A 15,937-nucleotide genomic window follows, 5' to 3' on the forward strand; every position below is an offset into this window, starting at 1 on the left:
GAGAAGGTACCCTTTCCCTCGCATTATGTATCTCCCCTCTTCTTTTCCAAGTAACCTGACTCTTGTTCTCTCTCTTAGATGAGCTTGGACGTCTCCTACATGATCCGCGGCTTCTTTGGCGCAAGGTCCAAAATTGAACAGCTGGATAAAGAAGCCGCCCGTCTTGAACAACAAAATAGTGTCGCAGAACTAGATAAGCTCAGAACCCAGGACGAGCTCAAGACTGCTGAGGCCTCCCACCTTGCTTACATGGATAAGGTTAATGACCGCTTGAGTCATCAGCGCGAAACCCTCTTATCGCAGCATAATGCAGCCATCGCGATCTCTCCCGTAGCACCGGGGGCGATCGTCTCCTCAAACAACATGAATCTGACATGGATGCGCTCCAGGATCAATTTCGGGCCCAAGCGACAAGAGGGTGGCCAAGAAGGTCAAGGAGGAGCATGACATGCTTATCAAAGAAGGCCACCTCCTTCCTGAAGCACCTGTCGCTGCCCCTGTGTCTGAGGTCGCGGTGGCGCCCATGGAACCCGCTTCTGAGGTAGCTGAGGTAACTGACTTGGTCCCTAGGGCCATTGACGTGGCTGCGGATGCAGTAATTGAGGAGGCCGCTAATGCAGTGATTCGTGAGAATGTTTAAGTGTCCCTTGTGTTGGGAGTTGTTTTGTTATGTCCTTTCTTGGTTTCATTTGTTGATGTTTTTGCCACACTGATTATGCTATATTTTGTTTTAATTCCCCTCCTGATGTTACGGAGGACTGAATGTGATGGTTGTGTTATCTACTTGTCCAATATGTTGTCGTCTATGCTTTATCTGTTTATGGGCTCAATTAGCAGTGAAACTCATGTTTATATTTTTGCCTCTCCTACTGGGAGCAACTCGATTTGCCTTCCCTCTCTTGACTCGGTGATTTGATTGCCCCTGCCTATGCCGGGGCTCCACTCCTTCTCCTTACTCAGGTCGGACCCCTTGTCCGCGACAGGTGGAAACCCCTTCGCCTCCACTTGCCTATGACCTCATATCCGCCATGGGGCAACTCATTTTGCCCCAGTTGAGCTCGGACCTCTTGTCTGTGAATGGCTCCTCCCTTCCATTTCCTTCACTCTGAAGGACAAGCAAAGTTCATGTAACATTATCCATCCCAAAAGTGCTATGGTTTTATATATATACAAATAGCTCATGCAGCTGACAGCTTCTCCCATTACATTCATTCATGAAACTTTTTCAACAACCTTACATTCCACGGTCTCTCCACCATTTTCCCTTCCAAGGTTTGTAACCTGTAGGTGCATGTCCCTCCCACGTCAACCACAGTGTAGGGTCCCTCCCAAATTGGACCCAATTTCCCCTCGCTCATTTTCTTTGTGTTGGGGATCACTCGGCGGAGCACCCGATCTCCTACCTTGAATCTCCTCAGTCTCACCCTCTTGTTGTACTGCCTTTGAAGGCGGCGATGATACTCTTCCAGTTTAATGCGTGCGGTATCTCTTCTCTCTTCAGCCAAATTTATGTCCCTGGACAGGATTCCCCAGTTTGATCCATCCTCGACAGCTCGAGTTTGAGTGGTCGCCGCCACCATTTCTGAAGGTATCACAGCCTTTACACCATATGCCAACGAAAAGGGAGTCTCCTTGGTAGTGGTCTGCGGTGTAGTCCGATAGGCCCACAACATATGGTTTAATTCGTCGGCCCACGACCCCTTCTTGTCTTCCAGTTTCCTCTTGAGATTGTTAAGTATGATTTTGTTGGAAGACTCAACCTGTCTATTGCCCTCGGGGTTGTATGAGGCCGAGAACCCCTGCTTAACATGATAGGCTTGCAAAAACTTCTTCACTTTCGATCCCGTGAACTGGGTTCCATTGTCCGCGATAATAGCATAGGGCAACCCAAACCGACATATAATGTTCTCCCACAAGAATTTGACCACTTGTACCTCCTTCACCTGTTGCAGCGGCACGGCCTCAATCCACTTTGTAAAGTAGTGGGTTGCGGCCAACATGAATCTCCTCTTACCTCTGGCCATGGGCAGCGGTCCCACTATATTGAGGGCCCACATCGCGAATGGCCATGGACTAGACACATTGTGCAGCGGCTCTGCTGGGGCAAATATCAGTTGAGAAAATCTCTGACATTTCTCACATTTTTTGGCAAACTCCACAGGGTCTCTTTTCATGTGGGGCCAGAAGTATCCTTGCATTAACAACCGGTGTACCATTGTCTTACCCGCTGAATGGCTCCCACAATCTCCCCCGTGTAGCTCCCCGAGCACCTCTTGCGCTAGCCTCGGTCCCAAACATTTCAATAAAGGTCCATTGAAATTATTTCTGTACAATTCCCCTCCTATCAGCGTATACCTCTGGGATGCCTGTTCCAGTCTTCGTTTCTCTCTTGGGTCCATCACCTCACACCTTGACAAGAACTGCTTGAAGGGCTCCATCCAACCTTCGTCCTCCCCCGCGGTATTCAGTATCTCCAAAGACTCCTCGGTACTCGGTCTATCCAATTTCCTCACTTCGATGGCCCTCTCCTCGGATCCTGGAATGGTTGCGGCCACATAGGCCAGAGCATCTGCGTGGCGATTCTCCCCACGATTCAAATGAACAAATCGAATCTGTGTGAATTTCGCCGCCCAACTGCGTAAGATTCCCAAATACTTTGCCATTCTGGGGCATCTTGCCGTGAACCCTCCATTTGCTTGGCATACCACTAAATTTAAGTCGGAGTAAACAATAAGTTCCTTCACGCCTAAGCTCTCAGCCATCCTTATGCCAGCAATCACTGCCTCATTGTTTGACGCTGCGAATCCCAACTTCATTGTCTGTTTGAGTCTATTGTTATCTGGCGTAACCAGCACCACGCCTATTTCACTGCCTGCATCCGTTGCTGAGCCATCCGCGAATATCCTCCAACCATTCCTCTCATCCCATGGGTTTAGGCGATCTAGTTCCTTTTCTCGCTCAGGCTCCAAAACCATCTCCTCCCCCCATGTAGGATCCTCCGCCGGGAACTTTGCCAAAAACTCTCCCACGGCCTGATCTTTCTCTGCCGTTCTAATCTGATATTGGATCTCATATGAACTCAACATCACGACCCATTTCAGCATTCTTCCTGACTTCTCCGCCCTCAGAGCTTGTTTAAGGGGCAAATTCGTCACCACGATCACTACGTGGGCTTCGAAATACGGTTTCAACTTCAGGGCTGAGAATATCAAGGCAATAGCATATTTCTCCACTCGGCTGTATCTAGTCTCCACATCTAACAAAGTCTTACTTTGGAAGTACACTGGTTTTTCCACTTTATCCACAACGCGAATGAGGACCGAGCTGATTGCATAATCCGTGACCCCCAGATACAAATATAGCTTCTCTCCTAATTTGGGCCGCGACAACAGAGGTGCTTCCCCCATATACCTTTTTAACTCCTGAAATGCTCCTTCACATTCCGTTGTCCATGCAAAATCTGTGGTGTTTCTCAGTAGCCTATACAGCGGCCTACATTTGTCAGATGATTTTGAAATGAATCTGTTAAGGCCGCGACTCTTCCAGCCAACCGCTACACCTTTTTCACCGTCTGCGGCGACGGCATCTCCACCAATGACCTTATCTGTTTGGGATTTGCCTCTATTTCCCGCTGTGTGACTATATACCCCAGAAATTTTCCCGTGGTGACTCCGAATGTGCACTTCTCTAGGTTGAGTTTCAAATTGTGGGCTCGCAGTATCCTGAATGTTTCCCTCACCCCTCCAGATGCTCTTCCTTTGACATGCTTTTCTCCACCATATCATCTATGTATATCTCAATGCTCTTTCGAATTTTACTTTCGAATATTTTCTCCCCCAACCGTTGGAAAGTGGATCTTGCGTTCTTTAACCCGAACGACATTCTTGTATAGCAGTAAGTACCCCCTTCCACTACGAAGGATGTCTTTTCCTGATCAGGTCCATACATAGCAACCTGGTTGTATCCCATGGATGCATCCATAAATGAGAACATTCTGAACCCCGTCATCTTGTCCACCAACTCATCTACTCGCGGCATAGGATAACTGTCCTTGGGACACTCCAAATTTACGTCCGTGAAGTCGACACACATTCGCACCTTGTCGTTTTTCTTTGGGACCGTGACTATATTGGATAGCCAGTCCATGAACTCCACCTCCCTTATGATTCCCACTCCCTTCAGCCTGGCAACCTCCTCCCGGATTCCTTCCGCGTACTTAGGTCTCACTCCCCCGATCATCTTCTGTCTCACTGGTTTTGCATCCTTCCACTCCTCCATCAGATTAGACCCAACCGATGTAAACTTCTCTTCTTTGCCCTTTCCCAAATTTACTACTTCCAGTTCATCCAAAGTCTTTGGGCCCACCACGGCTTCCTCCGCCCCTTCCACTGCCCCGCATTATAATTGATATGCTTGCCTTTGCTTGGGGTTATTTGGTTAAGCCTCGGGGCAGCGGAACATCCTTTTAATCGTAATCACGGTATTTGTTCTTCAATGCCACCTGATCTCCGCGGACCTCGTACATTCCTGTTGGGGTGGGGAATCGAATAACTTGATAATAGGTCGAAGGCACCACCTTCATTTCGTGTATCCATCTCCTCCCCAGGATTGCGTTATATTGGGAGTTGGAATCAACCACCATAAATCTTGAGAACACCATCACGGGCCCTATCATCACTAGTAATAGAAGTTCTCCCATATATAGGCTCCGTGATGCTCCCATTAAACCCATACAAGCTGGACCACGGCGGCCTTAGTTGCCCCGGATCAATCCTCATCTCCTCCAACACTCCCCTAAACAGCAAGTCCACTGCGCTGCCACAATCAATCAGTACCCTTTTGACCATGTAATTACCCATCGCCACTGGAATGACCAACGCATCTTCATGTGGGGTATCGACGGCTCGGAGATCTGCCCTGGAGAATGTAATCTTGTCTTCCTCGCTCATTGACTTTGCACTGTATCGCTGTCCTCTGGGCGACTCGTTGACCTGCTGAATACTCGCTGTTCTCCTTATCTTATCTCTATGGGCATTGTGACTTAGAACCAATGTTTTGAAACCAAACCGGTAATCGAACCGATTTTTTGTTAAAATGGTTCAACCATAGTTCGACTCGGTCGGACCGATTGATGTTTATATAGCAAATTTTTTAATAATTACAATAATAAAATGAATAAATACATGTTTTAATTCAATATTAATTGGTATTATATATCAAAATAAATTTCTTATACAAGAAATACATAGTAGTATGTTGGTTTGGAGTTTGGATTTTCTTGTTTAGGTGTTAGGTTCAACTCTCCACATTATCACATTATCAATTTTTATATAAAATATATATATATATATATAAGGGTGATCCGGTTAAGAACTGAACCGGTTCAATCGGTTTGCCGGTTTAACCACGGTTTAAGGTTAGACTGAGGGTCCAACCATAAACTCAAGTTTTAACTGAACCGAACCGAAAATTTACCGGTTCTGGTCGGACCCCGGTTCAACCACCGGTCTGGTCCGGTTTTCTAAACACTGCTCAGAACTTCTCCGCTGAAAATAACATTTATGGTTTCCAATATTCTCCCTAGAGCTGGCCCCGGCTCCCCATTTGGGGTTCTGCTATACATTCCCTCATCATTCTCTTCTCTATCAACCTCTGGACCAACCATTTCAATGCATAACAATCATTGGTTTCATGATTGCGTACCTAGTGATACTCACATTACGGCTTATTTGGCATTTCAGCAGGGACGGTTCGCGGACCCTCGTACCTTGTACTTTTTTTATCAATGGCAGTATCTCACTCAACGGCCTTTTTAAAGGTGCGTGTTCCAGCTCGCGGTATGGCTTCCTCTCCCTTTGTTCTCTTCGCGCTACTTCTCTACTCCTTTTCGGACACGATGAATGTCCGCGGTACCGCTCGCTACCTTTATCCCATGCCTCTATCTTTTGCGGTCCCCGCCTTTCTTTATCGATGACACTGCCTTGGCTCCCCTCTTAGATTCCTCTTGCATGGTGTCTTCATATCTAATATACTTCTCTACCCGCGGATATAACTCGTGCAAGGTCGCAATCTCATTTTTTGCAACGGGTCGCAGACCTCTTTCGAACGCTATCACTGCCGTCCTTTCATCCAAATTCTCCACCTTTAATGTCTCGGCCTTGAATCGACACAGATACTCCCTGACAGACTTCGCAGACCTTTGTCTAACATTGAACAAGGCCGCGATATCCACCACCCGCCTTTTCTGATGTATAAAGTGATCTACAAACGCCTGTTCCAATTCTTGGAAATTAGTTATGCTCTTCGAAGGTAACCGATAATACCAGTCTTAAGCTCCCCTCTTCAAGCTGGCCGGGAATATCATACACCGCAGCCCATCGTACCTCGCCTCTTGCCAAATAGGCATCTGCTGCCTGAAGTGATGAATGTGATCTGCTGGGTCTCCTGTTCCATCGTATCTCTCGAACCTTGGCTGATTGAAAAGTTTTGGTATCTCCGAAGTCCATATCGCATCCGCCAGTGGGTTGCGATTCAGCCCCGCCACCACCTGACTGGCCGCGCCCATTTGAGTCTTTGTCTGCTAAAGATTTGCCTCCCAGTTGTTGCTTCTCATTTCCTGGACTTGCTCCATTGTTAACCTGGTCACTGGGTTCTCCACCAGAGTTGGTCCTGGTCCCTCCTCGTCAACCGCTTTCTCGCTCTCCGACTCCTCACTTATCTCTTCCCCGATCTCTTCCTCCACCCTTTCTCTTTCTCTTCTCAACTCCTCGTTCTCCTCCCTCAGCCTCTCAAATCTCCTCTCGCATCAGCCATGTTTCTTCCGCTGCCCGTTCCTCCTCTCGCTCTTCCCCTGCCTTCGGCATCTGCTCTTGAGCCCTCACCTTCCTTGGTCTACCCGCTGCCTTCTTTGGTGCCATTTCTATACTCTCTTCCCCACAGACGGTGCCAAATGTTTCACCCCCAAATACAGTTCAGACTAAAGTTCACTATTTCTCAAACACTATTACAACTCCTAACACTATTCCTCTCTCTCTCTTTGGGTCGCCTCTCTCTTTCTTTGGTCTCCTCTCTTGGAACCCCTCCCCTTTTTCTCTCTCCCTTCTTTTCCTTTATATCTTTCCCTCTCTCAATCCTAGCCTTCCACCTGTTCATCCATCTCGCGGTCCTCTTCTTTCCACGTGTAGGGTTTCCGTACAGCGACAGATGTCTCATCTCGATCCTGTGAACCGCGGCTATGTATCTTATGCTGACCTGGGTGCCGCCGTCCGCTGATTTCCAGGGTCCCCTTATCCTACCATCACAATGTCTCACACAAATTTTCGAATAAGAATATATTTTTATTGAAAATAAATCGAAATACGTTAATGACCAGCGATTATGGTGCATAAGTACTTGGAAACTAAGGGATCAAATTGAGATAGCATATTCACTTTCCAAGTATTTATGCACCATAATCGCTGCTCATTAACGTATTTTGGTTTATTTTCAATAAAAATATATTCTAATTCTAAAATTTGTCGCCGTAATTTTCAAATAGAATTATCTTAAACTCGATCTAGCTTGTATAATAGTTTTATTAGATTTATGGTGATTTAGCGGCAAATTTTCGAATCAGAATATATTTTTATTGAAAATAAACCGAAATACGTTAATGAGCAGCGCGCGATTATGGTGCATAAATATTTGGAAACTAAGAGATCAAATTGAGATAGCCTCTTCACTTTGTGGTTTAGAATATTAATCCGTAATTTTCAAATGAAATTATCTTAAACTCGATCTAGCTAGCTTGTATAATAGTTTTATTAGATTTATGGTGATTTAGCAGTAAACCATCACCATTCAGCTTACGTACTAATGTATACAAATCACTAAAACAGATTGATTATTTCCATATTCTCAAATAATACATTACTCCCACTTGAAAAGATTTATCACATGAACGTGTCCTACGAATGGGTGCCCTTATATTAAATTATCCTAAAAAATATTAGCAATTATGCATAGCTATGAGATATGAAAATTATATTAATTACTCATTTAAATTTTTTGCACCACTCTCTACAAAAAGGAAGCATCAAACCTTGATAAAACTCATCGACTTCTTTTTATTGTTAGGTTTAATAATATAAGTTTGATTGAAGTTTTGTGAGATTTCCTAATAAGGCGAAGTTTATATATATATTGAAGCTACTTGAATAGCAAGAAGTTCCCAATCATACGAAAAGAGATAAGATAAATAACATTTTAAATGCAAAACTATACTTATCGAGACATTCCCACAACATATAACTCAACTTTGTTTTGAGGTTAGTTCAATGCATTTGCATCCAGTTTCTGATTTTCCGTTATTTATATTTTTAGATTAGTTCAATGCAGTTGCATCCAATTTTCAATTCCCGTTATTTATTTTTTGAAGATCAATTCAATGCAATTGCATCCAGTTTTCGATTTCCCGTTAATTATTGTTTGAGGTTAGTTCAATGAGTTTGCATTTAGTTTCCGATTTCTCGTTAATTATTTCTTGAGGTTTTGCATCCAGTTTATTTTTTGAGATTAGTTCAGTGCAGTTGCATCCGGTTTCCGATTTCCCGTTAATTATTTTTTAAGATTAGTTCCACGTATTTGCATTATGTTTCAAATTTATAATCAATTTTTCTTTGAAGTTAGTTCAATGCAGTTGCATCCAGTTTCTGATTTTCCGTTAATTTAATCTTTAAAGGTTAGCTCAATGCATTTGCATCTAGTTTTTGATTTTTCGACAATTATTTTTTGATGTTAGTTTGATATATTTGCATCCAAGTTTTAATTTTCCGTTAATTATTCTTTGAGGTTAGTTTAATACAGTTCTATCCATATTCCGATTTTCTATTAATTACTTTTTAAAATTAGTTTAATGCTTGCATTTACATCTAGTTTTCGATTTTCCGTTAAATATTATTTGAGGTTAGTTCGATGCATTTGCATCCAGTTTTCAGTTCCCTATTAATTGTTTTTTTACGATAGTTTCAATCAGTATTATATATATATTAAAATATTTGTCAATATTGCTTTGACGTTATTTTTTTTTCATTTTCTATTATATATTTTGTGATGTTATTTTTTGTATAATTATTTTTAACTATGTTTTGAGGTCGTGTTAAGGATATATTCAAAATAAGTCGGTGTTTTATCATAGACACTAAAATTGTATGATTTGTAATAGAAAATTAGTTTCTACAAATCACCTATTTTTTTACAATTTTTTTTATTTGATCAAATATATAAGAATTGGAACACTAAAAGTGTTTGATTCGTAATAGGAAATTACTTTTTACAAAATATTTTGTGTGCTGAAAAGGCTTTACAAAATGTCTCACACAATTTTTCGAATCAGAATATATTTTTAATGAAAATAAACTGAAATACATTAATGAGTAGCGATTATGGTGCATAAGTACTTGGGAACTAAGGAATCAAATTGAAATAGTCTCTTCACTTTGTGGTTTGGGATATTAATCCATAATTTTGAAATAGAATTATCTTAAACTCGATCTAGCTTGTATAATAGTTTTCTTAGGTTTATGGTGATTTAGCTGCAAATTTTTGAATCAGAATATATTTTTATTGAAAATAAACCGAAATACGTTAATGAGCAGCGATTATGGTGCATAAGGACTTCGAAACTAAGGGATCAAATTGAGATAGCCATTTCACTTTGTGGTTTAGGATATTAATCTGAAATTTTCAAATAGAATTATCTTAAACTCGATCTAGCTTGTATAATAATTTTCTTAGATTTATGGTGATTTAGTGGCAAATTTTTGAATCAGAATATATTTTTATTGAAAATAAACCGAAATACGTTAATGAGCAGCGATTATGGTGCATAAGTATTTGGAAACTAAGGGATCAAATTGAGATAGCCTCTTCACTTTGTGGTTTAGGATATTAATCTGTAATTTTTAAATAAAATTATCTTAAACTCGATCTAGCTTGTATAATAGTTTTATTAGATTTACATTCGGTGATTCAAAGAATGAAATCATCACCTTCGGTTTACGTTTTATTAATGTGTACAAATCACTAAAACAGATTGATTGTTTCTATATCCTCAAAGAATACACTACTCCCACTTGAAAAGATTTATCACATAAACGTGTCCTACGAACAGGTGTCATTATATTAAATTATTCTAAAAAATATTAGCAACTATGCATAGCTATGAGATATGAAAATTATATTAATTACTCATTTAAATTTCTTGCACCACTCTCTATAAAAAAGCATAAAGCATCAAACCTTTTTCTAAAACTCATGTTCACTTCTTTATTGTTAGGTTTAACAATAGAAGTTTGATGAAGTTTTTATGAGAATGCTCAATGTGGCGAAGATAATATTGAAACCATAATATAATTATTTGTCTATGCCCTACTTTTAATAACAAAGCATTCCCAATCATGATAATAGAATTATGATAAACACTACTTAATGCAAAACTATATTTGTCGAGATAATTATTCTCCATATATATAATACGCATATATTTTAGGATTATTAGTTCAATGCATTTGCACCAAGTTTCTGATTTTCCATTAATTATTCTTTGAGGTTAGTTTAATGTAGTACGTTGCATCCATTTTCCAATTTCTCATTAATTAGTCTTTGAGGTTAGTTCAAAGTTGCATCAAGTTTCTGATTTCTCGTTAATTATTATTTGAGGTTAGTTCAGTGCAAATGCATCCACTTTATGATTTATCGTTAGTTATTCATTAAAGTTAATTCAGTACAGTTGCATCCAGTTTTCGATGTTTCGTTAATTAGTATTTGAGATTAGTTCATTGCATTTGTATCCAGGTTCCAATCTCCCGTTAATTATTCTTTGATGTTAGTTTAATACATCTGCATTCAGTTTCTGATTTGCGATTAATTGTTTTTCTAGGTTAGTTCAATAGTTTACAATTTCTATACAATTTGCATACATGTAAGAGTCTGTTTTTATAAACTCACTTTCGTTTTGGGTTCCTAATTACTCGTAATTACTCATGTGAGAAGGCTAAAAAAATGGACATTTATGCTTTGAGGTTAGTGCGATGCAATTACATCCACCAAAAGCTTTATTATTATTCTTTTCATCGCTATTATTCAATAAAGACTTCGATTTCAGTTAACTATTTTTTGAGGTTATTTCAATGCATTTGCATCCAATTTCTGATTTCTCGTTAGTTAATCTCTTATTTTAGTTTAATGCAGTTGGATCCAGTTTTTGGTTTTCCGTTAATTATTCTTTGAAGTTAGTTCAATGCAGTTGCATCCAATTTCCGATTTTATTTTAATTATTCTTTGAGGTTAGTTCAATGCATTTGCATCAAGTTTTCGATTTCCCATTAATTTTTTTTTAGGTTAGTTCAATGCAGTTACATCAAATTTATAATTTTCCCTTAATTATTCATTTAGGTTAGTTCAGTGCAGTTTCATCCATTTTTCAATGTTTCGTTAATTAGTCTTTGAGATTAGTTCATTGCATTTGGATCTTGTTTCCAATTTCCCATTAATAACTCTTTAAGGTTAGTTCAATAGATCTGCATCTAGTTTATGATTATTTATGCTTTGAGGTTAGTTCGATGCAATTATATCCGGTTTCTGATTTTCCGTTAATTATTCTCTAAGATTATTTCAATACATTTGCATTTAGTTTCCGATTTCCCACCAATTATTCCATGAGGTTAGTTCAATGCAGTTGCATTCGGTTTTTGATTTTATATTAATTATTTTTTGAGTTTAGTTCAATGCATTTGCATCAAGTTTCCGGTTTCCCATTAATTATTATCTGAGGTTTGTTTTATGTATTTGCATACCCTTTTCGATTTCCCGTTAAATATTTTTCAAGAATTTGTATCCAATTTCAAATATCCCGTTAGTTATTATCTGACATTAGTTTAATGCAATTGCATTCAGTTTCTGATTTCTAGTTAATTACTTTTAGAGTTTAGTTTATTGCATTTGCATAAAATTTTCGATTTCCCGTTAATTAATTACTCTTTGAGCTCAGTTATGTATTTGAATCTAGTTTTCGATTTTCTTATAATTATCCAATGTGGTGTGTAATACCAACTTCTATTGATCCATCTGTAGTGTCCTTGCAAACATGACATAAAAAGTAAATTAGGTTTGATTTACTATGTGGGATCATCGAAGATTATTCAGTTTTCGATTTCTCATTAATTATTTTTTAAATTATGCATGACTCACTATGTGGAATCTTCAAAGATAATCTACGAACGAGTGTTGTTATATTAATTATTCTGAAAAATATTTGCAAATATGCATAACTATTATATATTAATATTATATTGATCACTCAACCAAATTTCTTATAACGTGAAAACCTCACTTTCCATTAAAAAAAAAGAACTCGCCTTTGATAAAACCTTTCAACTTCATTTTGTTGTTTATTAAAAGAAGTTTGATTAAAGTTTTGTGAGACTGCCTAATAAGGTGAAGTTCATATATATTAAAGTTATTTGAATAGCAAGGAGTTCCCCATCATAAGGAAAGAGATAAGATAAACACCATTTTAAATGCAAAACTATACTTATCGAGACATTCATACAACATATAACCCAACTATGTTTTGAGGTTAGTTCGATGCATTTTTATTCAGTTTCTGATTTTTTGTTATTTATATTTTGATGTTAGTTCAATGCAGTTGCATCTAATTTCCAATTCCCGTTATTTATTTTTTGAGATCAGTTAAATGCAGTTGCATCTAGTTTCTGATTTCTCGTTAATTATTTTTTTCGGTTAATTCAATACTTTTGCATCCAATTTCCAATTTCCTGTTAATTGTTCTTTGAGGTCAGTTCAATGCATTTGCATCCAGTTTATGATTTCCCGTTAATTATTCTGTGAGATTAGTTTAATGTATTTGCATCCAGTTTCCGATTTCCGATTTCTCGTTTATTATTTGATAAAGTTATATTTGCATCTGGTTTCCGATTTCCTGTTAATTATTGTTTAAGGTTAGTTCAATGAATTTGCATCCAGTTTTCGATTTCCCGTTAATTATTTCTTGATGTTAGTTCAATGCATTTGCATCTAGTTTATTTTTTGAGATTAGTTCAGTGCAGTTGCATCCGGTTTCCGATTTCCCGTTAATTATTTTTTAAGATTAGTTCCACGCATTTGCATAATGTTTTCAATTTATAATTAATTTTTCTTTGATGTTAGTTCAATGCAGTTGCATTCAGTTTCCAATTTCTCGTTAATTTAATCTTTTAGGGTTAGTTCAATGCATTTGCATCCAATTTCCGATTTTCCGACAATTATTTTTTTACGTTCGTTAGTTTGATGTATTTGCATCTAAGTTTTGATTTTCCGTTAATTATTATTTGAGGTTAGTTTAATACAGTATCTATATTCCAATTTTTTTTAATTACTTTTTAAGATTAGTTTAATGCTTGCATTTGCATCTAGTTTTCGATTCCCCGTTAAATATTATTTGAGGTTAGTTCGATGCATTTGCATCCAGTTTTTGGTTCCCCATTAATTGTTTTTTGACGTTAGCTTCATTCAGTATTATATATTTTTTAAAATATTTGTCATTATTACTTTGCCGTTATTATTTTTTTTTTTCATTTTCTATTATATATTTTGTGATGCTATTTTTTGTATAATTGTTTTTAACTATGTTTTGAGGCCGTGTTAAGGATATTTGAAATAAGCTGGTGTTTTATTATAGACACTAAAATTGTATGATTTATAATAGGGAATTAGTTTCTACAAATCACATATTTTTTAGCAATTTTTTTTTATTTGATCAAATATATAAGAATTGGAACACTAAAAGTGTTTGATTCGTAAGAGCATCTTTAGCAGTGATATCAACCTAGCATCAAACACCAAATTCTCTTTGGTGTTTTTTCAACTTTAGGAGAACTACATGTTGATGAAAACACCAAAAAAAAAACCAAACACCAAATCGACCAATATTTGGTTCCAGGTTTGGTGCTGTATCAAATCACTCACGCGGTTTTGCCAACACCGCGTGGGCTTGGGCTTATATGGCGCAGTTTTCACAAAACCGCGCCAAAAATTGAAAAAAAAAAAAAAAAGTTTATGTGCGATACATGGCGCGGTTTTCTCAAAACCGCGTGACCTTGGGCCTGTTAGTTGGGCTTTAGTGGTGTGGTTTTACCAAAACCGCGTGGGCTATATGGCGTGGTTTTGGCAAAACCGCGTAGTTGCTTGGTGTTTTTTTTATATTGCTCCTAAAGTTGCTTGGTGTTTTTTTGGTTTGGTGTTTTTTTTGTTCAAAATTTTGGTGTTTTTTTGGTTGCTCTCCTAAAGATGCTATAATAGTAATTTTCCTTTTATAAATCACCTATTTTTTAGCAATTTTATAAGAATTAGAAATACATTCAAACTCTCCAAAGAGGTTACATGTATGTAGGATTATAGGCTATTAGAAAATACTATATTTCATATTAGAGTGTCAGAAAAAACTAACTTTCATATTAAAGTGCCACATAGGAGAGAGAAAATCATATACAGTAGATATAATTTATTTAAGCAAAACACAATAAATCTTGATAGTGAAGATGGAGAATTTACCTTGAGAAACAGTTAAAAAAATACTCTCGAAACTACCCACCGCTTCACTCTCTCGGAGTAGGTGTGTCTGCAAGTTTTGGCACGACATAATCTATGATCCTTGTTTTCTAGCCGACCATCAAAGTGAAGCGGACATACAGGCTTAAATTGTTGGAATCTCCAAGAGTATTTCAAAATACTTGTGTGTGTGTGCAAAGTGGAGGAGATGAACTATGTGTGTTCTCTCCACTTTAGTGCATTGTGTTTAGCCCCACATTGGTGAACCACCACTAGCAAGTGAGGTATATGAGAAATTCCTCTATCATAAGGGCGTGCCCTTAGGGTACAAAGGCTTTTGTGTTAGGAGGGAGGACTCACCCCAAAACCCGAAGTCCCGCGCCCGGTTTGGCTTTCAGGCTTGGGCTTATTGTCGGGTTTGGGCTTGGGCTTGGGCTTGTCTAGTGGGTAGTGGCTTACCAATTGCCTGATGCCTCTATATATAAACACTGCTGTGTCTAGAACTCGAGTACACCAGCAAATCCATTACAGACCAGACGCATAGAGAGAGAGAAATTGACAACCTTCTATCCACCCTATACAGAAACCAGTACTTGTCTTATTCTTCTTCTTCTATTCTTACTGTCAGTTGCCAGAGAGAGTAAAGTCAGGCTGCTGTTAACCATTGAATCCTGTGAAGAAGAGTAAAGTCAGGCTGCTGTTAACCATTGAATCCTGTGAAGAAGACGCCACTGTTGCCTTTCTGCACCATTGGAAGGGGCGAAATCTTTCCTTAAGGACAGCCTAATCCGCGCCTTGGTTATTATATGTTATTCTGTCCTTGTCTTCTATTGTTTTCTTCTATCTGCTTACAACATAAACCACTTTCATGCACACTAAAGGCTATGGGCGAGCACACAAGGACAATGGGAGAAGAAGCAGCGAACTAGAACTCCATCAAAGATAGGAAAAGGAAGCGCATAAGTACCAGTTAATCTTTAGTATTAGTTCATGTACTTTTTTGGTTTTTGTTCACAATATAGCGGTGCAGTAGTAAAAGGAAAGGTAGAAAAATACCCTCTGGAATCTATGTATTGCTGCAAAAAAATTACCTTCATAGGAAAAAGAAACTTTCAGTTAAATTCTGGATATGTACTTCTCAACTGATCTGATCATGTTGGAAGCAACAGAACCTTTGGTGGGTACTTATTCTGATCCTCTGTTGGTTTCTTCAGACACCCTTATAAGTTATAACTCAGTGTCTCAAACCAACTTATGGAGTTATGGATATGTAGAGGAAAGGTTTATCTAGATAACTATATATGTAAACTTCTTCATAAACTATGGTGGTTAATGAATCAAGACAAGTACA

At 38.5% G+C, this 15,937-nt stretch overlaps 1 protein-coding gene across 1 annotated transcript; it reads right to left on the reverse strand.

Annotated features, from left to right (window-relative positions):
- Nucleotides 1-1,208: 1,208 nt before the first annotated feature.
- LOC147522287 (uncharacterized) lies at nucleotides 1,209-3,407 on the reverse strand. Its single transcript, XM_086567460.1, has one exon. The coding sequence runs from the start codon at nucleotides 3,405-3,407 to the stop codon at nucleotides 1,209-1,211; it is 2,199 nt and encodes a 732-aa protein (XP_086423586.1).
- Between the last annotated feature and the right edge of the window lie 12,530 nt (nucleotides 3,408-15,937).

The sequence above is a fragment of the Coptis chinensis genome, chromosome 1 (genome assembly GCF_015680905.1).
Source record: "Coptis chinensis isolate HL-2020 chromosome 1, ASM1568090v1, whole genome shotgun sequence".
Taxonomy (NCBI): domain Eukaryota; kingdom Viridiplantae; phylum Streptophyta; class Magnoliopsida; order Ranunculales; family Ranunculaceae; genus Coptis; species Coptis chinensis.

Bases quoted from the DNA above. Each gene is read 5' to 3' on its own strand.
- LOC147522287 (XM_086567460.1), bottom strand. From the start codon at position 3,407: ATGGGGGAAGCACCTCTGTTGTCGCGGCCCAAATTAGGAGAGAAGCTA.